General features: G+C 41.4%; 1 protein-coding gene across 1 annotated transcript in view; it reads left to right on the forward strand.

Annotated features, from left to right (window-relative positions):
- Positions 1-22,790, forward strand: part of LOC308059118 (uncharacterized protein) — a 473,234-nt gene extending 450,444 nt beyond the window's left edge. Inside the window, exon 6 of the mRNA XM_080376044.1 lies at positions 9,916-22,790. Within this exon, the coding sequence (XP_080232170.1) occupies positions 9,916-9,925 (10 nt within the window). The 3' untranslated portion in view covers positions 9,926-22,790. The remainder of the gene's footprint in view (positions 1-9,915) is intronic.
- Positions 22,791-23,059: the final 269 nt, after the last annotated feature.

The following is a 23,059-nucleotide window of genomic DNA, read 5'->3' on the forward strand; positions in this document are numbered from 1 at the left end:
GGACTTCAGCAAGACTTTTGACGCTTTCCCCCATAAAATCAACATGAAGAAGGTTTTGAATTATGGGCTGGATGTGTAGGTAGTGCAGTGGATTGAAAACTGGCTGAATGGCTGTGTCCAGAGGGTGAGTGTCAGTCTCATGAAGTCTAGTTGGACTTGCAGCATACCCCAGGGGTCCAATCCTGATTAATATCTTCATTAATGATCTGGATGATGGGGCAGATTTCACCCTCAGCAAATTTGCAGATGATGCAAAACTGGGAAGAGTGGCTGTTATGCCAGAGGGTTGTGCTGCCATATGGAGCGACCTTGACAGGCTGGAGAAATGGGCTGACAGGAACCTCATGAAATTCAACAAGGGGAATTGCAAAATCCTGCACCTGGGGAGGAACAACCCCAGGTGCCAGTACATGCTGGGGGCTGCCCAGCTGGAAAGCAGCTCCGCAGAAAAGGTCCTGGGAGTCCTGGGGGACACCAGGTCGAACTTGAGCCAGCAATGTGTTCTTGTCACAGAGAAGGTTAATGTTGTCTTGGGTTGCATTAACAAGTATTGCCAGCAAGCTGGAGTTGGTCATTCTTCTCTACTCATCACTGGTGAGGCCACAAAGGGAGTTCTGGGCTCCCCAGTACAAGAGAAACATGGACATATTGGAGGAATTCCAGTGAAGGACCATGAAGATGATTGTGTGACTGGAGCAGCTCCCATACAAGGACAGACTGGGAGAGCCGGGACTGTCCACCCTGGAGAAGAGAAGCCTCAGGGGAGGATCTTATCAATGTATATAACTACCTGAAGGGAAGGTGCAAAGAGGGTGGAGTCAGGCTCTTTTAAGTGGTGCCCAGGGACAGGACAAGAGGTGGTGGGCACAATTTGAAACACAGGAGGCTCCTTTTGAATGTAAGAAAAGACTGTACTGTGAGGATGATGAAGCACTGACACAGGTTGCACCGGGAGGTTGTGGAGCCACCACCCTTGGAGATACGCCAGTTGCCCAGGCACGGTCCTAGGCAGCTGACTCTAGGTGTCCCTGCTTGAGCAGAAGAGCTGGACCAGGTGGCCTTACAGCCTTAATCATTCCCTGAATTCATGAAGTTTATGCAGCCAAAAGAACCATGTTTCCTCAGGAGTCCTGATGATATGAGGAGTCCCAAGCCAATGAAAATGACATGCCACAAGTACATCCATGCAGCAGTTATGTACGCGCTGGGTCAGCTAGCCAGCTACACCGGCCTGGCGAGAGGAAGCTTTAGGAGAGCCATGGACCATTAAGTGAGGGCAAATCTCACAGTCAAGGCAGGCTGATGTTTGTCACAACAATGATAAAGGGCAGTGTTTTTGAGGACTGTTAGCCAGAGTTAATGTTTACAGTAACATGCGTTTTCATAAAGAAAGGGGTCAAATTAGGAGCACGGGCTACTGTATTTTCTTTCTTCAGCAGTTGGGGATCACTACACGCTCTTACCATGTAAATGAGGGGTGAAATAACAGACCCTTTTACACTGTTTTTTGAGCAGACAGCATTACAGTGCAGATTGTGTTGTGAAATAAAGAACAGCTCTGCAGAGGCCATGACTCTCCCTATGAATCATTCTGTCCTCTCCCCTTCCCATATACCCTTCGTTTTTGTAATTTTTATTAATGGTAAATGTCTTCTGGATGGGAGTGCTACACTGAATGGCTGGACTTAAAAATGGCTAAATTCAGCTGTTTACTAGCTACAATTTTATTTAATAAGTAGTGACTGATAAGGGTTATTTGCCTTCCTACTTGGAGACAGAAAATACACTTTAAATCTAAGCATATGAATTGTCGAAATTATAAACATACCCTTTTCCTAAAGTGCCAAATAGTAGTAAAAGTCATAACACACCTCCAATATCAGGACAGAAATTGGGGTGGAGGGCCTGTAGAGACAGGGTATATGTTTTTCTGCATGTTATGTTAACAACAGCTATGAGTGAAGATAAATTACATATGGAGCTGTGCTGACATTTATAGGAACTGTTGCGGAGAACCTGAAATATATAACAGAGAAAATAAGAGATTTGGAATTAAAAGGTTACATCCCATTTATAAACTGAAGGAAACAAGTGTTGTGGCTCATGGCAATACAGGTGGAGAAAGAATTACAGGTGCATCTAAGGACTGCTTGGAGAGCACTAATGGACACTGTTTCCCTGTAACTTTCAATGGGTAATTTGTCAAATACTCCCTGATGTGTTTTTCAAAGTGAGTGCTTCTTTTTCTGCATCCAAGGTGCTCTGTTCATATTCCCAAGGGCTGGTTTTGCTCCCTGAAGCAAAGCAGGAGCAGTCATGAATCTGCCCTGACTTACACTGACTGGAGTAGCCTTTTTAGTCTGAGCCTAACATCCAGTGATTTCCAACATAAAGTAACAACAAAATCTTATTTTTCCTTATCCTCTATTCTGGGAAGAGGATACAGTAGCCAGGTCAACAGTATAGCACAGACAGACAAATTTAAGCAAGAAAAATGTTATCTGGCTGCTGAAGCCTGCTCTTTGTCTCCTGCAGTGCTCGGTGGCTGGCCACGATCTGGCCCAAAGCATCTTCACTTTTAGTAACACTGACAGATATTATGCATCATGTATCACTTCACAGTAATTTCCTAGATTCAGCAATTATTTCACTAATGTTTTGTTTCAAGTCTTCAAAAGTGTCTAAGTGTCCAAATTTGATTTTTCATGCATATAAGTAGTCTTAAGGAGCTGCACAAGGGATGATGTTTCAGGAGCTCACTGTAGGATGAATGAATATCTGTTATAAATATTATTTCTGTGTTTGTGCTCATTAAAATGTGAAAAGGTAACATTTTAATGCACACATATATTCCAGGTATTTTTCTGGGAAAGTATTTTTTCAAATTATTTTTACTGACTTACTGAACCATAGAATCATTTAGGTTGGAAAAGACCCTTAATATCAGCGAGTCCAACTGTTGACCTAACAGCAAGTCCACCACTAAACCATGAACCATGTCCCTAAGCATTGCATCTACATGTCTTTTAGATACCTCCAAGGATGGTGACTCCACCACCTCCCAGGGCAGCCTGTCCCAATGCTTGACAACCCTTTCAGTGAAGATTTTCCTAATATCCAACCTAAACCTTCCCTAGTGCAACTTGAGTCCATCTCCTCTTGTCCTATTGGTTGTTACTTGGGAGAAGCTGACCTCCACCTGCCTGCAACCTCCTTTCAGGTAGTTGTAGAAAGCAATAAGGTCTCCCCTCAGCCTCCTCCTCTCCTGGCTAAACCACCCCCGTTCCCTCAGCTGCTCCTCATAGGACTTGTGCTCTAGAATCTTCACTAGCTTCACTGCCCTTCTTTGGACATACCTCAGCACCTTAACTTCTTTGAGATAATTTTGACTTACAAATCAGCAACAAGTAAGTGCAAATTCATATGAAAAATGAAAAGGAAAAGGGGGAAGAAAGAGGGTGAGTAGAAGAAAAGGAAAAGGAGAAGAAAAAGAAGAAAAAGATCTGTCACACAGAGGAGTGAATGTGAGCTTTAAAACAGCTTAAGGACTGGTCACAGGAAAAATGCGAAGTAGGTACAACTTTATGTAGGAGACACAGTCATAAACAAGACACTTAACTTGTTAAAAGACATTTCTAAGCACTTACACTCCTAAAATACCATCTCCAAAAGAAAACAAGATTTTCCTCTAAGTACATAGCACATCAAGGCTTATCAATTGGTTAACGTAAACGTTCGAGAGAAGAAAGATTACAGCAATAAAGTTTCTGACATGTAAATTAAAGTAGCTGGGTTAGACTAAAAGAATATTGTAAAATGCCATGTGTGCCCAACTTTGCAGACAAAATCCGTATGATTTTGAGAGGAGGGGTGGGCTTCGTGATCATATAGTTAAGGACTGTGAGGGTGCAAGCACACCCAGGATAGAATGAGTTTGGCCACTGGTTTTGTGAAAGCAGGTTTAACTGCACACACAGCTCCAGGAGCCCCGAGCAGATTGCTGACAGAAGCTTTGCTGCTATATGTTTTAACTGTTTCACTAAGAAAATCCAGTGAGGGGTTTTGGACAGGAAAATTGCAGGATTTAGTCCAAATGTGAGGACTTTTTGTGTCCCAGGTTAATCATGGTCTGCCTTGTTATGGTAGCAGAAATAGTGCTAGACAAAAAGAGACAATTCTTGTCTTGAAGAGTATGTTCTCTTACTATTATTTTATTTGTATTCTTTCTTAAAATTAGCCACTGCTTATAAAGTATCTACAATAAATCCAAACAGTGGGATGGAGACAGTGATTGACTAAGTGAAACCTGCGCTAAGTGTGCACCCAAGAGATCAACAGAAATCAATTTGTCTTGCAGAGGTGGTTATACATAAAAGCTGAGAAAAATCATACTGGAAGCCACAGGAACACTTTCAAGTGGGAAAATTGGGGGTTGCCTACTGCATATGCCCTTGCTACTGCAGAGCATGTGTATGTGTGTGTGTGCATGAGTCACGGAGAAAGATACCGAGAGACAGAGAGTGGAAGAGAGAGAACAAGAGAAAGGGTGGAAAAGAAAAAGGGAGGAAAAAAGAAATCACTAGAGACACGCAGATGCAAGAGCACAGTGATCGCATTAAATTATTTTGAGCTTTTCCTATAACTTACATAATTCTCAAGTAGAAGAAAATAAATCTATAATTTATGCACAGTTCTCCCTAGCAAGTAAAAAAAAAAAAAGAATAAAGTTATTTTTACAACCCCCTATATTGATTGTATTTTTAGAACACTTTCTAAAATAAGTGGAGAACTCAATCCTACTCTCTGAGGCATGTCAATTTGTGCCCACATAGTCGATGTAAAGATTGAACCCTAAGTGCAGATCATGACATTCTGCTGTGATAAAAGCTGTTTCTGTTTGCTTTAACACTCATGCATAGTGGTAAATGCCACCTGTGACACATTAGGATAAGTATAACTATCTCTACTGCATCCAGTGACTGCAATACACTGAAAGTTGTTTCTGAAAGTTACCTGACTCTCTCTACTTAGCTAACTTAATTTTTTAAATGTTTTAAATCAGGAGGAGGAGTCAAGCTACAGAGACAAATAAATTTCACTTGCCAGGAGTTTTTCAGAACATAATGCCAATTAACAAAAAATAAGACATGTCTTAACAGAAAAACAAGTCTGTGATTTCCTTAGGTATGTACTTGTTTCTAACCATGTTCAGGAAAATCCTTGAACTCTTGCTTAGAACCTCCTTAATCGTGCCTGTAGCCATTGCTTAGTTAGCACTATGGTAAATATCTATTTGCCTGACCACTGTCCACCGTATGTTTTATGCATGTAAGGACATTTATACGTTAATAGCCAAGATCTGGGCAGAAAAATGTCCTTCAGCCTACTCTTTTCATTGCCTCCCAGACACTGGCCTCTTCTTGTGCCATCAAAAAAACCTGATTTCCACTGTTATTTATGTCACTGCGGCTGTGAAGGCAGAACCAGAAACTGCCAGAACCATCTAAACAAGTGAAAAACTATTGCACAGGAAACCCCAACATGTCTCACAACGCTATCTTCCCAGACATAAGGGCTATAAGTTTGCTATGCTGCCAGTGGCATATTTCTTTTTGTATGGTGTGAAAGCTCAGAGAGGGCAGCAGGGTGGCAGACTGCCTTCCCATGAAAACTTGTGCAACTTTTCCAACTGTGTCTTCATCCTCCAGGTGCCTCCTGCTTCAGGAAGCTCTTCACTACTGTGGACCTTCCAAGGAGACTTGTGTACATGTTTTTGATCGACTTTGGTGGCTACTGTAACTCTTATTTATTAATCAGCTTTTCGGGTGGGGAACCAGCTGTCCCATTTGTCTGGGAACTCACGTGCCGAAGCTCTGGTCCATGCATGGAGCTCCTGGACACAGTGCCAGACCACGTATTTTGAATTACATGGCAGGAACAAATTATTTTCTTCTCTAGCTGCATTGGCTGTCCAGGTCCTTGTCTGCCATAAAGATGAAGAACTGTCAGATTCCAGCTCCCCAAACCCGTCCCACTCCCTCCTCTGTACTGCAGCCCACACTGGCCCAGTTTTGACGTGTGCTGGATAATGAATGTGAGGAGCTAAAATTTCCTTCCTGTGTAAGACAATGTGCCCTTTCTAGCATTGATTTCTAGAGGACCCCAAGCTCTTTAGCAATTTCATAAATTCAGGTGGGCACTGAAAAAATGGTGAGTATTGGCAGGCCCTCTGATAATAATAAATAAATGAAAATGGCTGTTTGCTAAAATTTTGCTGAGAAATTATTTTTGTCCTCGGGCAACATTTTGTTACTTTGCTTGCATGCCTCAGTGTGTTCCCTACTGGGCTGGCTATATAGTTCTATAGACACAACAATACATATGCATGCATGCATTATCTATATATCTCTTGTTTGCTAAACCTGAAGTAATTTATGTAATTATACACATAATGTATTTTATCCAAATACACAAAGAAGTTTTTTTTTTAAATGCCACTTAGGATCCAAATTTAACTTAAACCACTACTTAGTCTATCTTCCTTAATAGGATACTAAAAAGGAATTTTATGACAACATTATCAGTAGCATTTTGCTGATAATTAGAATAACAATAATAATACTGAGATATTTTTTCAGTAATAATGGTGTTATTAATGAGATTTTTATGAAAGACAGACTTCTTTAGTATAATTATGAAAATTGATCTTTTGCATTTTACTTATTCACTGAAATCAGATAAGTGGCTTAACTACATGTATTATTTCTAATAAATATTCAAAAGAATGCATTTAAACAAGGCACCTCATTCTATTCTTGCTCATATTCCTTGCATTTAAATAAAAGTGTAATTGCTCTGCTTTTTTAAACTGCTAGTTTGGATTAGCTGTCTAACCTGTACAGTGTAGCTGTTTGCTGTTTGCATTTTTAATAGCTTTATTACCATTTGGTGAAGCCTTAATTTCTCACTCCCTTGAAGAGTCCTGCCTTTAAGTCAGCTCTACAATTTAACCAGCAATAATCTGTCAGATAAAGATAAAGACCTACATCAGATGAAATGCAGTATTTTTGTGTAGCATTCTGTCATTGTTAAAGGAAAGATCTGAGTATGTCAAAATGTAACACCTGAAAGTTTAATAAACTTTGTAGCATAATTTTACAGTTCACATTTTAAAATAAATTGTTCTAGAATACATTAGCTTGTTCACTAGTGAAATCAGTTAAATATCTATATAAATATGTTTGGGTGAAGGAAGCCAGCAGTTTTTCAACAAGGATAAAAGTTCTTTCAATTTTCAAGCCTCAGATTAAGTCATTTTTGAAAACCCTTGCTTCAATTCAGTTCTATTAACTCTGCAGTTTCCTTGTAACTCCTTCATAATATTTGGCCATAACATCACTGCAGAGGTTCATTAAATATTGCAAACATTGGGGATTTTTTTAGAGTTGCTAATACTGAGGTAATTGAAGTGAAGCATACTTAACTCCTCACTTTCAGGACTGGAGCTGCTCTTCAAGTATTCCTGTTTCTTTTTATGTTCCTGTTTCACTTATTCACTGAAGTAAGTTTTTTTAAAAAAAGAAATATATGAAGATGAGGTCCTAAATCCATGTTAGAGTAAAATAGTAACTGAACTGTGTCAGGCATATGTGAACCAGTATCTTTATAGGACAGCAGAATGAAGAAGAAGAGTTTCTCAGTTCTACCTTAGCAGAACCTTCTATTCCAGATGCAGATGGACATTAATGTTTTTAATCTAACCATGCATATTCAATGAAAACAGCAGAAGCATAGGCTCTGTGAGCTATTCCTGAGTCCATGAGAGCAGACACAGTGTCAGATACACGGTCAGGGAGGGAAGACCAGAGCACTGTGCATGGAAGTATTCGGGCAGCCTTCTGTCTGGAGCCTGCACCCCAATGCCCTCCGGGCAGCTTGGGCTGGGCTGTGGTCTTTGTACAACCCAGGAAGGGAGGAAGCTTTTGGATTTTACGCCCAAGATTTTAGATTTTTTTTTTTTTTTGTGTAACCGAACTCTTATGAATACTGCTCCCCCACTCCCTTCCCTTAAATATAAAGGTGCAGTAAGATAAAAAGCCAGTGCCAGTAGCTGTTTGCAGGCATTCAGCTCACTCCTTGGGCTCAAGCTGTTTCCTCCCTCCACAATGACCAACGCTTTTAGGCTTGTTAAACTTTCCCAGGGCAGCTTCGCTAAAACATACATTTCCATGAACTGGTTCCATTTTGATGAACCATCATTTGGAGTGAAAAAAAAATATGCTGCAGACTTCCCCAATCTGTTTAATTTCAGTATTCCATTTCCTGGGCTAGTTCTGCACTGAACTATTTTAAGAAGCAGCCTGAAATGCTCTTTTGGAGGGCTCTGGAGGTTTGGCACTACAGACCCTGAACTAATTACAAATACCATAGTACAGTGTATTTCCATTTCTCACATTCAGTGATTTATGAACTGCAGAGCCATCATTGAATAGACTTTGACTTATGAGAACCAGGCCCTGCCTGAAACCACAAAGCCTGTTAATAATTTAGCTCGGCTTTGACATAAACTTGGTAGTTCCATGGACCTTGGTTATTGGTTATGAGGAACAGAATCTGATTTTTAGAACAAACAGGAAAGATGTATCTGCAGTAAATACATCCACTGTGTGCTTCATCAAACACACTGCTGTCAGAAAACCTGTTCAATTTTAAGGTTAAGGCCATAGGACTGTTTGGTGTTGCTCACATGAGAAAGGCCCATAGGATGTGGCCTTTCCAGGAAAAAGCACTGAGATACAAACCTCACATTTAGGAAATAGGTGCATTTAAAACTAGGCTCCTAAGTCCATTGTTAAGGACTTAAAAGATATTTAGTAGTTGTTGCTACTTTAGGGCAGCCATGGAAGGCAGCTCAGTGATAGTCATTATCCCTATTCCATAAACAGTAGGACGTGATATGTCAATAGCAATTCTAGCACTGATGTGTGTGGGAGAATTTTCCCGTGATAGTGATGCTGATTACTGGCCTGGCTTATAGCTGCTAAAACCCATTTTAAAGGAAGCTCAAAATATATAAATATTTTCTAATTTGGCTTTGCAGGGTGACCAATGTTTCTTTTTCTGCATGGGTATTTGGGATTTGAGAATGGGAATAAAGGCGGCTTATGAGCAATGCCACAAGCCCCTGGTCTATGAAAAATCATGAAAGAGCCTGCAGCTGGCACAGCCCTCAACAAATGCTGAATGTCTGTGTGTCTGCTTGAAATATACTAGCTACAAGCCCAGGTCTCCATTGAACAAAGCCTTTAATCACATTGCTAAGTCTATATTTGTGCTTAAGGCCTGATCTGTGCCTGAAGGACTTTTTGGAAATGCAAACTGACATTCCTGTGCTCTGGCTCCCTCTGGGAGATGCAGTTTAGAGTGGGGAAAGGGCTCTTTGGAGGCTGAATTAAATCAGCTCACAAGACCACAGAACACACAGGGGCAAAAGAGCTTGTCTGCCAGCATCAAGTGCCAGGAGATCAGCATCTCCTGCATGGAAGCTTGAAGCTGTGTAAGACAATCCCCTCTTCCAGCTGTACTACGTGAAGGTGGTACTGTGCTGAGATGCTGATCCCTGACCATCATGGGAGGTTACTGCTTCAGCAGCTCTGGTTGCGTGAACAATCCTGTAAAGCACTTTGACAGAAAGCAGCCAGGTTACTGCCAGCTCTCAACTCAGCCAGGTTACTGCCAGCTGCTCAACTCAGCCAGGTTAATGCCAGCTGCTCAGCTCATCTAGACTAACCCCGACAGCTTTGCCCACAAAACGGCCACAGTTGTGACCTCCAAGAACAGGCTGGTGGCACCCTCATTTCACACAGCTCTTTGCACAGTAAATACTGACTTCTAACCTGACTGTTTTCTTCACAGTCTGAATTGAGGCATGGATACAAAACATCTCTTCATACTAGCAGCTCCAGACTACCTCAGCCTGGAAAAACATTTACACAAGTGTGGATCAAGACAGAAGGAAGGAGAGGTACAGCCTCCCACCGAGCGGGAAGGACGATGCACCCGACAGAGCTGAAGCCAGCTGGACTTCAAACGTGGCTAAAAACCTTCCTGAACTACAGCCTTGGCACTGCTGTCTTAAACCAGTCTCAAAATAAGGTCTCACATCCCATGTTTTAGAAAATTCTCCCTACACCAAAACAACCTGAATTTGAGACTAGTCCAGGCTGGAAACATACGTACGTTTGAGGTTAATATAATGGACTCCTTGTTTCTGTGTTTCATATCATTTTCTATTTTTTAAAAAGTGGGAGCCCTACCCCACATGTGTGTGATACGAAGGTGTGTGTCAATTAAAGGTGTGAAAAATGGTTACAGCAAAAGGCTGTGATTAAAATAACCGCAGGGAAGCCAAGATGCTTGTGGTTCAATAACAAGTTCATTGAGAAAATCACAAGACAGTGTGACAGCTGGAGTGAGGAAAGACTTGTGGCAATACTTTTTTAAGAATTGCATGATGAAAAAATAATAATAAACGTTAACAATTTTTTTTTTTTTTTTTTCTTTCCCATCACATAAACAATGGTACTCTGGTCATAAGCCAAAACCTGACAAAGGTCCAAGGTTGAAAAGGGTTTCTTTGAGCCTGTCTTCCTGCTATAATTATTGTAGGTTACAGAGGAACCAGATCTGCAGTGTTGTAAAACTCAACACAATGAACTTGACAGACAACCAGATTTCTGTTTTCAGCCAGTTTAGGGTTACTATAATCTCATTATTATGCTTGAAAGACGACAAGTAATAGAATCTCAGGTAGCCGTTCTGTCTTTACTCAGCCGCATCTTCTCTTTTATGCCGATTTCCCTTGATTACCTGAACTAGCAAGGCTCAGTTTTCAACCACTTATCTTCCAGAAATAATCATCTGATCAGCCTTACAAGGTTCTCACTGCACTCAACGGTTTTAATGGGTCAAGCGTTAAATTAACCCTTTAACCATATCCCAGGAGAATACAAAACTTATTAAAAAACGATTTACTATTCAGTCATTGTTAACTTCGCAGAGGAGAAGGAGTTCCTTAGCTAGCTTTGCTTGTTGTTCCCTCCGCTCATGTCCTGTTTTACTGCATCTTTGCCCTTACTAACGTACAAAATCTTTTTAAAGCTTCTGCCTAAGGAAACATTCTTCCGGTCTCTTACTTCTACAGAAGCGTAAAATGAAGGCACAGGAAAAGCCGTATGTATTTTATGTTCTATTTAAGGCAACTTTCAAAGGTTAAGTGAATTTTTGCATGTATGGAAAAACACATCTGCAAAACCACAACTCATGTCACTCGATCGTGTATCACATGTAGAACTGTAAGGCTCATGAAACTCTTACAGACCCATCTATGTGACAGAAAGTGTTTGCAGTTCTCTCTGGTACAGGAGAATATTTGCACCAGCCTCAGCTACAGCAAGGAAGCAAACAAGCAAGACGTTACTTACTCGTATAAATCTGTTGGTGTGCAGAGTGGTCAGCAGCTGTGCTGGTGCTTCCAGCCTCCCCAGAAAACTTTGGATTCCCCTCTGGCAGAAGGCTGGAGGCAGGAATGCAAGCAACACTCTCTGGCTTTGTCCTTCCCCAGGACAGTGCACAGCCCGCAGAAATATGCCTTCTGCCCTGACTCATCCCAAAGCTGGGGAAACCACAGGGGATGTGAGAGGATGCAGCTCTAAAGAAGCAACCTTGGCAAAGCTGCTTCGAGGAGTAGGTCTGTGCCATCAGGGAATGGTACCACCAGGAGGGGCTTGAACAAGGGTCAGATGGCATCATGGCTGTACCAGCCCTTAGGTGGTCTTGTGCAGCCAAGGCCCCCTGCGCACAAGACCTGCTTTAGCAGAGCAGCCTATCCATTCCACAGAGGGGCAAACTCTCCCTTTCAGCCATACTGCAACAGCAAAAAGAGACAAGAGCAAAAATATTTTCTGTAAACCAGGGCCAGAAAGAGCCTCAATTTACTAGCTGTTACGAATGAAGGGTGTGATCCGTCCCAGTGCTGTGTCTTACAACAATAGCATAGTAGAGATGTCCAGGGTGTAGATCTAGCCTTGCTATCTTCAACCAATTCTTGCTCACACAAAATTCTCACCGCTGTTCACAGGGGTATTGACAGGAAATGACTTGAATGAAAGATGGATTTTTTTTTACAGAGAAATCTCATACAACACTTTCATCACCTTTAGTTTGTACAATCCCATCTGATCTCTGATGACAACTGGAACTGCTTAAGAGGCTTTACTAGCTCAGGTTAGTAGTCATCAAAGAATATTAGGACTATAAAATCTGCTGTGTATGTTAGTCATTATGTGTTTGCATAAAAATAATGTGGCGTTTTCAGTCTGTTCGTAGTATATTGGTCCTTTACACTGGAGGAATGGAAAGAAAAAAGAAGCAGTGCTTAAACATTAGATGATGTGATGATTTTGGGTATATGGGCTTTTTAAAGGAATCTAGGATGAACCCCCAGACCCTTACACAGAAAAGGGAAGAGCCAGTGCCAAGGACACTGAGCATGGCCAGCCTGCTGGGAAGAGCACTGCTGGTAGTGAAGAGAAACACTAAAACAAGGAACACATCTTGGGGCTCAACCCTCTGCAAAACTTCAGGAACTTTCTGGTGTCTGCAGTTAAGGTGCCTTGTTGTCTCCAAAGTCCTCCCATGGTGAGGCATGTTTCTTATAAAAGCATTATTCTCTTCTATTAAAGCTCATCACTACTTCTCTTCGAAATACAGACATTAGAGAAGACACAGTGATGATCTTTCCACACCATTGCTTGTGGGCAGGATCTTGCCCCAGGACACCAAGTGTCAGGAGAGTTCACTGGCTCCCTCAGCTTGCATGTGGTTAGGCTCAGATCTCCTTCCTACCAGTTCTTTGATCACCAGTCTGCAAACAGGTGTTCCCCAACCAGAAAGGTAGCAAGCAGAAAAAGTTGTCTCAAGAGGTCTTTTCCCCAGTAACTGCTAAAAGAATGTGTATGTCTGGAGCTTTACATGTGAGTGGTGTTTGGGAGTTACATCTTTGGCCAGTTTCTGTGCAAGCTCTGTCGATAAATGCCTGAGACCAACCAGTATTGCACATGTGTTGAAGACAGGGTTTCCCTGAAGAGAAACAATAAAGAAAACATAAAATTAGATGTTAAAAAAGGTACAGTGACAAATTTCCACAAATGAAGCTAAAAAGAAAAGGCAAGATTCAGTTTCCAAACATAGGCACACAGTGTTGCTTCAACGTATTTCCCCTAGTCTTTGGTCAACCACTTTAGAGGCTAGTGCCAGCTCATGGCAGACATGTCAGAAAGCCTCAGACACTTACACCCCCTGCAGTGGCAGACGGAGGCAACTAAAGAGATACTCTGCATGCCTGAAGTAGCTCTAAACATTTCCACTTAGGAACTGAATCCCACACCTTGATTTTTTTGCCTTTGACACCAGAGCCTTAATTTTTATTAATATTAAATTAATACCTTTTAAATTTTTCCCATCAATTTCCATTTAAGAAGAAAAAAATTTGTTTTCTCTTCATCAGTAGTACTGCTGCAGATCCTCCCACAATAGAATGAGCACATTCCTGTAAGATCAACAAGGAGTAGAAGTTTGTATGGAGTCCAAGTCAGTATATGAGAAAAGAGGAAAAGAGTAATGTGAAATTTAAACTAGTGCTGAAGGCAAATTAAATTCATTTAAATTTAACAGGGAAACCAGATAATTTCCATTTATACTTTTGCACATATGAATGATTAATAAAGACAAGGGGCAGATTCAGGACAAAATAAAACAAAAGAGGAGAATACTGCAGTTTATAGGCCTTTATCAAAGCATGTTTGCTCACAGACGCACTTTGACATAACAGGGAGATACACAAAAATCATATCCAACTTCTTAAAGAGCTAACATCTTTCTAAACTTTGTGGAAGATTCTTGGGAGCATCTTATCCAGTGTGCGTGGCCTGTATTCATCTGATCAGACCTGAACATCTGCAGTTCTTCACCCAAGGCTCCCTTTGTAGACAATGGAGAAAAATAGACACATCTAGGGAGCAATTTCTGAAATAATTTTAAATATGTATTTTGAAGAGGTACTATAAAGATGACTTGTGCCCATGTAGAATGTGGAAAAGGGAGAAAGTCACATAATATATCTATGGTCTTGGTCATGTTGGTCAAACTATGTAATTAGTAACATGTGAACTTTATTTAAGGGGCCCTTTCAGTGTCAGAGTCTGCTTGTCAGTGAAATTTTGAATTAGAGCTAATGCACTGCTGGGAGACCATTGAGTCCATCCCATTCTCCCAAAGGCATAAAATGCCTGAAACTTGTAAAATATAATATTATTGTGTAAAGACTACCACAATATAGCAAATTTTGGATTAAAGGCCAAAGTCTTATTTGCTTTAGTTTGAACAAAAATCCCTGTAATTTAAGGGAAACAGTTTATAGTTAAAGGATAAAAAAATAGTACCCACAAACTATATTAAAAAGTGCTCCTGAAGAAGGCGTGAGTTTCTAGTTTATGAAGTAGCTACATTACAATACTTAACATGAGATCATTGCAAAATATTAGTGGTTTTAAAGTGGTATCAAAATAAAAATGTATTGCAGTAGACAATGGGCAACTCAAGCATGATATTTCTGTTTTCCAAAACTAATTTTCTACTTTACTTACAGAACTTTATCAAACTGAAAAGGCCTTCTGTAGTTCAACAGTGTTTCTTAGGTTATAAAAAGGAGTACAAGCACTTACCTGCGTAGCTATATTGTAATTAACTTTAAAAATCAAAGACAGATTAAAGGAAGTTTTTAGTAAATTTGATTAAATCTCTCCCATTGTTAAGACAAAGCTTTTAAGGATGAATAAGTTGACAAATAATCAAGCTAGAGAAATTATTTTTTGCAACTGAGGCTAGTGGCAAATGCCTTTTGAATTGCTGGACTCCCATAAAATTCAAATCTGTGAAAAATTTGTGTGCGAGCTCTTTGAGTCAGGAGTCAGATTTTCATCTATTTGTATAGTATTTGTAAGCCAAAGACCAAGATGCCATATAAACAGGTTAAGAATAAGGAGTAAAACCTTGGCCCTACCGAAGTTATAGCATTATTTCCAACATGTAATTTCTCATATCAAATGTAAACTGTCTGAAAGTTGGCTATCCAGACTAAACTACTTGCCTAAGCTGTTTTTATAACCAAGGGACCTTGTAGGGCAATTCACCCCATCCTCAGGTTGGTGTCTAAAATAGATGGCCCTGATTCTTTCCATTGCTATAGCAGGTGCAGAGATACCTGGCTTAGACTGGCCATCTAGATGGCTGAAGAAAGATAAGAAGCAGCCTACCCCCCACGAGGGTACCACTTGCTATTAAGGTAATGTGAGTAGAGACCAGTTTCAAAAACCTTCAGTGGAAGTTAGTCCTTCTTTGGATCATGCTGATGCTGGATTTTTTGTCTACTTGGCAGTATATTGCAAACTTTGATGAATCAAGAAAACTCTACACAGCCTTCCCATGTTCTCCCAGACATAAATACCCGATGACTCTGCTCACAGAGAGGTGGGAGTGGAGGAAGGAGATGGAGTTTTGCCTAGACTTTAAATATGCTTATCCTTAGTAAAGCCCTACCAGGCAATGAGCTCAGGAGATGAATCGCTGTTGCTAGACACAGGGATGTCTGCTCCACACTTCTTCTGCTGACCTCCTGTGTGGCCTTGGGCAAACTGCTCCACCATCTGTTCTTCACCCTGCTTTTATATGTGCAGAGGATGGCTACAGGGCATTTTGCAGTCAGATGCAAGTAAGCTTTCTCCACGCCCTGACCCAAAATGGCATGATCAAGATGATATGGTGCCAAGCCTGAGGTAACAAACCCAGGTCCTCAAAAAGGCTCTTCAGCTCCATCTTTGTGCTTTGTTAGCTGCAGTGAAACTGTTTCTGCTCAGCTTGTGGCATCAGCAGAGCACAAGTCCATGCAGACATATCCAGGGACTGTAAGCACCTTCTCACAGAGGTCTTGTGTCTTTTCTTCTGTGCATGTAGAGCAGGCAGCACAAAGGAGACAGTAAACTCTGCCTAGGGATTAATGGCACTGACTACATGTCTGTTGGTCTGGCAAGTCACCCAGTTCGTGCACCCATGGAGTAAAAGCAGGTGTTCAGTTAGGATGGTGGCAGTTATAATCAATCCTTCACTTCCTATAAAGAGCAGAAGAAGGATTTAATTAACTATGGGGATCAAATTTAAATTAATAAAATAAATGGAAAATTGCGCATGTGTATACCTGTGTATGTATCTGAGTGTATTTACACAAAACATTTAACCCTGTTCCCTGAAGCGAGAAAACTTCCTTTTTCCTGTCTTTCCTTCCCCCCTCCCCGGCTTTCACTTGGAAATTTTGGTTCAGTCAAGAAGTACAACCATCTTGTCTTTGAAATCAGCAAGTTCACTTACTTACTACCCAGGACAAAAAAGTCACAGAGGTACTAGAATCTGAAGCACTGCTATGAATAGATACTTAATGCACAGGAATCCTGTGCTTCTCAGCTATTTCTTCAGCTAGCTGGAAATGTCCTTAGAAATAAAGAATCAGCTTAACTTAAAATCCTCTAGCCGCAGCAAAGTAGCAAACCATTTTACAGCAATGAATGTGCATATTTGCACTGGGGGGCCTCATCTGACATATCACTCTCACACCACACTCCAGGCTTGCAGTCTTCCAACAAATTTTCAAACATTCAGAAGACTGTCAAATGATGTGGCTGGGGTGGATTCATGGGCATTACATAAAGTGGACCTTAAAAGGTCAGTTTAGAATAGTTGCTAGAAAACCAGACCTCCCAAACTTCCTGTGGGTTAGATGTTCTACATCACTTTCTATCAGATCTTGATCCATTATCCTGTACCACTGAGCAGATGCCCTCAGGTGTGAGCTCCCAGCAATGAGTTTTTCCTTCATGGAGAGGAGGAAGGTTTTGTGTAGGAAAGCTGGTCCAGCTCTCTAAGGAGAGAAAGGTTCATAGGTCTCTTTATTGACCTTCCTGAAGCTCCTGCTTCTGATGGTTCAAACAGGGCACAGCCAAAGTGGGTTCCTCTTGTGTATTGTTGGTCTGGCAGACTTAGAGCTGAGCCAACAGTTTGTGGAGAAAAGAACGAGATTCTCTTCAGCTTGAAATAAAGAATAAGAATTTGAAAAGTCCATCCCTTTGGTCTGCAACAAGACCTGTGCAGTTCTGGCCCAACCCTGCAATTATGAATATTCATCCTTTCTAAAGCCATGCTTGTTTAATAACTGAGCTTGAACATAGCGCCTGTAAAAGTAAGTGCAAGCCACAGCTTGATCTAAGACTCCACGCTGACAGGTGTAACAAGTGCATGTTATTAACATTACTGTCATCAGTCTAAATGCCAAAATCTAACCTTGCTTATTCTTTCCCTTGAAAATATCTGCAGAGGGAGTATTGAAAGAAGGGAATGAAGCACTCTTTCCTGCAATACTCCACCTATTGCATTTGTCCAAGATAATCCAGAAAATGTGTGGAGTTTGGCTTTTTTTCCTTTCAAAGCCTCAGCCCTCTCTTTCTCCCTCCACAACTGACAGGCTATATTTATACCTCAGCTGTGCGATTCAGGAATATGTGCTGGGCACACCTTCAGTATTGGCAGACAGGACAGCCCACTATAAGGTCCTCCCTTTGGAGAATGAGAGGTTTGCCCCCAGTGCGGTGGTGTGTACCAGATATTATATATGTGAATTTAGCACAAACACAGATTTCTTGAGGTTTTGAGCTCTGACCTTGGCAGTGTGAGGCCATCTCCAGGGAGCTATGGCCTTGAACCTCCCACCAAGCATCCTGTCATCTTCCGATGATGTAAAAAGCTAAAGTTGTCCCAGCTTCCTATATGCTCAGTATATGTGCTTCCCAGGAGGTTTATCTGCAGAACAGGAGAGCGGTGTCTCCACCAAACCCAAAATCATAGATGCATGAACTGAAGACCAACAAGGAACAGCAGAGCATCAGACCTGATTTTTGGTATCACGCATGCCTCTGCATTTCATCCCATGATCCCAGACAACCAGCTCAGTCAGGCAAGCACCTGGCTAACTAAGCATCATAGATGGAGGAGAGACAGTAAGGAGAGAAACTGCAGCTCTGTCCACCCTGAGGTCTGGAGGGGTGGGAAAACACAGCCAAGTCAGCTGTAATCCAGCTACCCAACTACAAACAGCAGTGAAGGCTCAGTAGCATGAGCCCAGTTATTCTGTGACTTCACCACCACCATGAGCTACAAGATTAAAGCAAAGCACGCCAACATCAGGAGCCTGGGCATGGCCCAGTCATTCCTCTGGCATGAGCCCTACATGGAGAAAGAGCCCTTTGCAGAGGCTAGGTTGGGTGGTAGGGAAATACTCCTCTTGCCTACCCCTTGCACCACTTCTAGAGATTTGTCTCAGGCCTGGCTCAGTGTTCCTGGTTAGTGAGCATGGCGACAAGTCCTACTGCATTTTGGAGCAGGTGCTCCTTTCTATCCAAGATGCTGCAAAGGTTTTGCAACAGGAAGGAGCCTCAGGGAACAGGTGAGTCCTCTGACCAAAATAGTCCTCTGATCAGCTCCCACCTGCCTATTAGCTGGTCCCCACGTCTTTGCTTGCGTCCAGCTGACTGGGCAGTGTTTTGTCTTCCAGTGTCCCTGATGGAGTGCTCCATGGGACTTCATACAGGGGTTGTGATGAGACCCGAGGCTATCAAAAAGTTGAGGTGATAAATCATTCAGCTAGTCAACTTTCCTACCCTAGGCAAGATTTGTCTCCTTTTGCAGCTGGTCTTGCAAGTTGTAGTAGCTAGGAAATGAAAGAAGTCAGGAAAGTGTGCTGAGCTAAATGGTTTTGTCATTACCCGCTCCCTCCCGCCTTGCCCCCCCAACCTAGGTTGCTGCAGTGACTGAAGTATTTGCCCTTGCTTGGGTAGAGCAGCACCACATAAAACCTACAATCTTGTAAGAGTTAAATTTATGAGCTATAAACACATACATAAAATCACGTATGTCACTCTTGTAGGGGTGCTCACACTTTCCCTATCAGGAAAAGAAATGCTTTGCAAAGTTTACTCCCCACACCCACCATCTCATATCAAAACTTTGTTCTGGTAAAAATTTGGGTTATCATCCATACAGGTTTACTCTTGCAAAATCTGCTCTTCAGCAATCAAATGTCATACAAAGAAAGAGAGATGAGTATTACTGAATGCTCCGTTAGGGATCTGGGATTTTACAGCCTTCAGAGCAACATTTCCACGCCGTGTAAATGTGTTTGGAAAATAAGTCCACCTTTTGTTTGAAGTAGTTAATTACCTTGCTAGAGGAACCAAATGAAATAAAAGATTTATGGATCCCTCTTTCTCATACCGAAGGAGAAAGTGATCTGTTTGCAGGAGTTATATTTTCAGGCACTTTGCTGAGACACCCCAACCCCCCTCGGCTGCTGACTGTAAAATAAGAAAACTATTACCCAGCTGGGGTAACAATAGGCTCCCACAGTGCTTTTCTGCTCAGCCCGCAGCTGCCAGTGAAAGTGGAAACTACAGCAGCAGGATAACATTCTTTTCTTACAGCCTGTTTCTATGGGCAAGGAGCCCTCCCACTGCTTCAATGTATTTTCTATGCAAAACTGTTGAAGAAGTGACATTTTAAAAGTTTTGACCTTTGTTTTTTTCCCCCCCCCCGTTTTTTTTTTCCTCCCCCCCCTTTATTTTTTTTTTTTCCATGAACCAAGGCATAAATTTTTTAAACCTTCTGACAGGGTATGTGTTAGGAACGGCAATAGACCTTACTATAACAATAAAATGTTTCGAAATTTGAAAATGCTATATTGAATATAGCATACTGGTAACCTTTGTGCAGAAAAAGATAGTGATGAGAGACACTGAACTCTTCTGGTTATCGTCACAGGCAAACAGATGATTGTGGCAGATCTCACACACCTTTGCAAAATAATGTCTTTGAATGCCACATTTTCATTGACTAATTTCATATTTTATGGCTAAAATTTTAAAGGATTTTGCAGGCAAAGATTTTTTTTTCTCATCACTCTGCAAGAAGAATTTGAAAAATTAGCCAATTTTATTAATATTGCCTTTAAAAAAATGTTTAGAAAAGAAAAATCAGTGGACAGAAAAATGCTAGTGAACAATAGTAAATTAGCTACATATACATGTATCCAAATTATATGGATCTAATTTGATAGGAAATTGGCATAGTTCCCAATTAGATTACAAACACACACACAAAAAAAACTTACCCTACTGGTTAACACATAAAATAACACACTAAATCTCAGGAAATTATAAAGGATGTTAGAAATGTAAAACATATTTTCCCAAACACAAGCAAAATACATGAAAACTGTTCAAGCGAGACAGGGAGGGGGAAGGGATGCCCATGAGTCATTGAAGTGAATGCAGAACACATTCCAAAAACAAGCCTGGCAGGTTAATCCATGTGAGAGTCTCCCATTCACTAGGATTCCCTCTGCTTGCCATCACCACTAGCTATCACCAGATCACCCTTCTGTTCACCAAGGGCCCTGCTGTTGGTCCATCTATACATCTACCTTTCCGGGTCTGACCCCACATTCTTTTCATACCCACCCCTCTCCCCTCCACACATTGAAACTGATAGAAATTTGACCAATGCAAATTATGACAAACAGGCCTATAGGGCAGCAGTGTTCTTAAATAATCAAGTTTAAAAACTGTTCTAAAATTCAGTAAGATTTAGAGAAGAAAGTAGAAAAATCCCATGTTTTAAAGCAGTGGCTCCACCAGTGGATTGATAGAGCTGTAAAGACTTTTTGGTAACCCGAGTCCTCCATCAGAACAAGATAAAATCATCTCTCACTCTACAACACACACACTGTAACCAAATCCATCGTTAGCAAACTACATCATTCATCATCAGGCAACAATCTACTATAAATTACAATGGGTCCATTAAAAGATTGTGAAACCTAACAAAAAAAAGCAAAAGCAAAAAACCCCCACAACTCTCCCAGGACGGTCTTTCAAGTCCCCTTGATCTGTGCCCAAGACACTATAAGCTCTCAGGACACCTTTTGGGTTTCACATCCTGTACATGAGGTCCCCAGGTAAACAGGGCAAAGCAAGTCCTGGCTTCTACCCAAACTGTCTGGTTTGCTGTTTCCCTGGGCAGAACATCTCCTGCAGATTTTCAAACCCCAAGTTGCTCTTTCTGGTCTGTGAATCAACAGCTTAAAAAACACAAGTTCAGAAACATTTTCATGGCAAGCCAGTGGGAAGCCAGGGATGACTGATGGTTCTAGGGAAGCCACTGAAGTACCTGGAACTTTTCTGAGGTCTCCTCTAGGGTTGGGGCACAGGGCTCTGGAGGAGCTGCCAGCCAGACCCTGCACCCACAGAAGGTCTTCTCCTTGGCTTCAGTGGGAGTGCAACCAAGTCAAATCAAGTTATCATTTCTAAAGTGTGTCTTTCATAATCTCTTGTATTAATAGTTATTTGCATGTTATTTCCTGGTTTCTTTGCTGTGATATGTGGGAGCAGGCAGAAGAATTCTAAAGGATTTTTAGGCTGATAGTACTTCCATTATTCAGGACAATGTGCTATCCAAAGCAGGCAGCTATTTGGGATAAATAGCATATCCCCATTTGTCCAAAATAGCCAAATGTCTGGCATGAGTCATGCCAAACAGGCAGCTGCTCGGCAGGAGTGTAGTACTGGCATACTAAAAAGCAGAAGAATTTGGAGGGGGCAGAGAGAGCTTAAGGTGGCATCAGGGTGTAGTGACAGAGTGTTTGTGGGGTCAGGAATACACAGCTATCACACTCATTAAAACTGTCAGACGATGCCATCATAAATGGCAGCATTTGTTTGCAGTTTGCGCACAACAGTTTCCAAGACACCACTCATCTCCTTAGTACTTAAGCCAGACAATAAATGAGTATCTTAGAGGCCACTGTGTGGGAGGTGCTGGTAGGTATTATCTCTGGAGCACACATACTGCAAGTACAGTATCACCACCAGAGAAACACACTGGGCATGGACAGGAACATCTTGAGAAACAATTTCTTTGGTAAGGGTGCTGCTGTGTGACTTGCACAGCACAGGGCATTTCCTTAGCTGTATGAGGATGGCTTCCTGAGAATTCATGGCATTCACAAGAAGCAGGATGGATGTCATGGGCAGGTACATGAATAAATTTCCAGGTGAGTAAAGGTATCTGCGTCCTCAGCTGGCTGCTGAGTAAAGCCATGTGCACGCAGACTTGTGAGCACCGTACATACCCATGCTGCGTGCAGGCACCCTCCTGTCCTTTCCAAGCTCTAAAGCCCTTTCCTCCCACAGCATTGCATGGGTACTAATGATATAAGCTGAAGATACTCCTGTGAACTGGGTAATAGACTTCATTTCACAGAAAAAAAAGCTGTAAAATTTGTGCCATACCCAACACCACGAAGAAAACATAGGGCAAAGCCTTGAATGAAACCATCTACTGAGAAAGTCTTCTGTGACAAGAATATCTTTTGTCACAGTCACTGCAATGCAAGCTCAGCAGGTGCCATTTCAAATTCAGTATCTTGGCCATCTACTTTCCTTTCAAAATACATGAAAACAGTCCCTGGCATGTAGTAAACCGCTTGCCAGACTTAGGAATTCTTTAGTTTACGTTATCTTTAGCACATTTATGTGCCAAAAAAGAAAAAAAAGAAAAAAAAGAAAAAAAAGAAACTGGGTAAATGTGTAGTTAGTCACGCTTGTAAAAATGTCAATGCTGTCAAAAATATTTGTGTGAAAATCATAAACAAAATCTGCTGCCATGAGAAGTTATTTGGTTCTTAATTATGGGACAAAATTACTTCTTTTTCATGAAGACTTAAAAAAAAGAGAGCTAACACTGTGATGGAAATATTGGCATAATCTTGACTCAGCTGCTTCCCTGGGGTAATAAAGTTGCTCCCAGAAAGAAGAGGATTATAATCTTCACAGAGTACCTTAAA

The sequence above is a fragment of the Falco punctatus genome, assembly GCF_963210335.1.
Source record: "Falco punctatus genome assembly, chromosome: 2".
NCBI lineage: Eukaryota > Metazoa > Chordata > Aves > Falconiformes > Falconidae > Falco > Falco punctatus.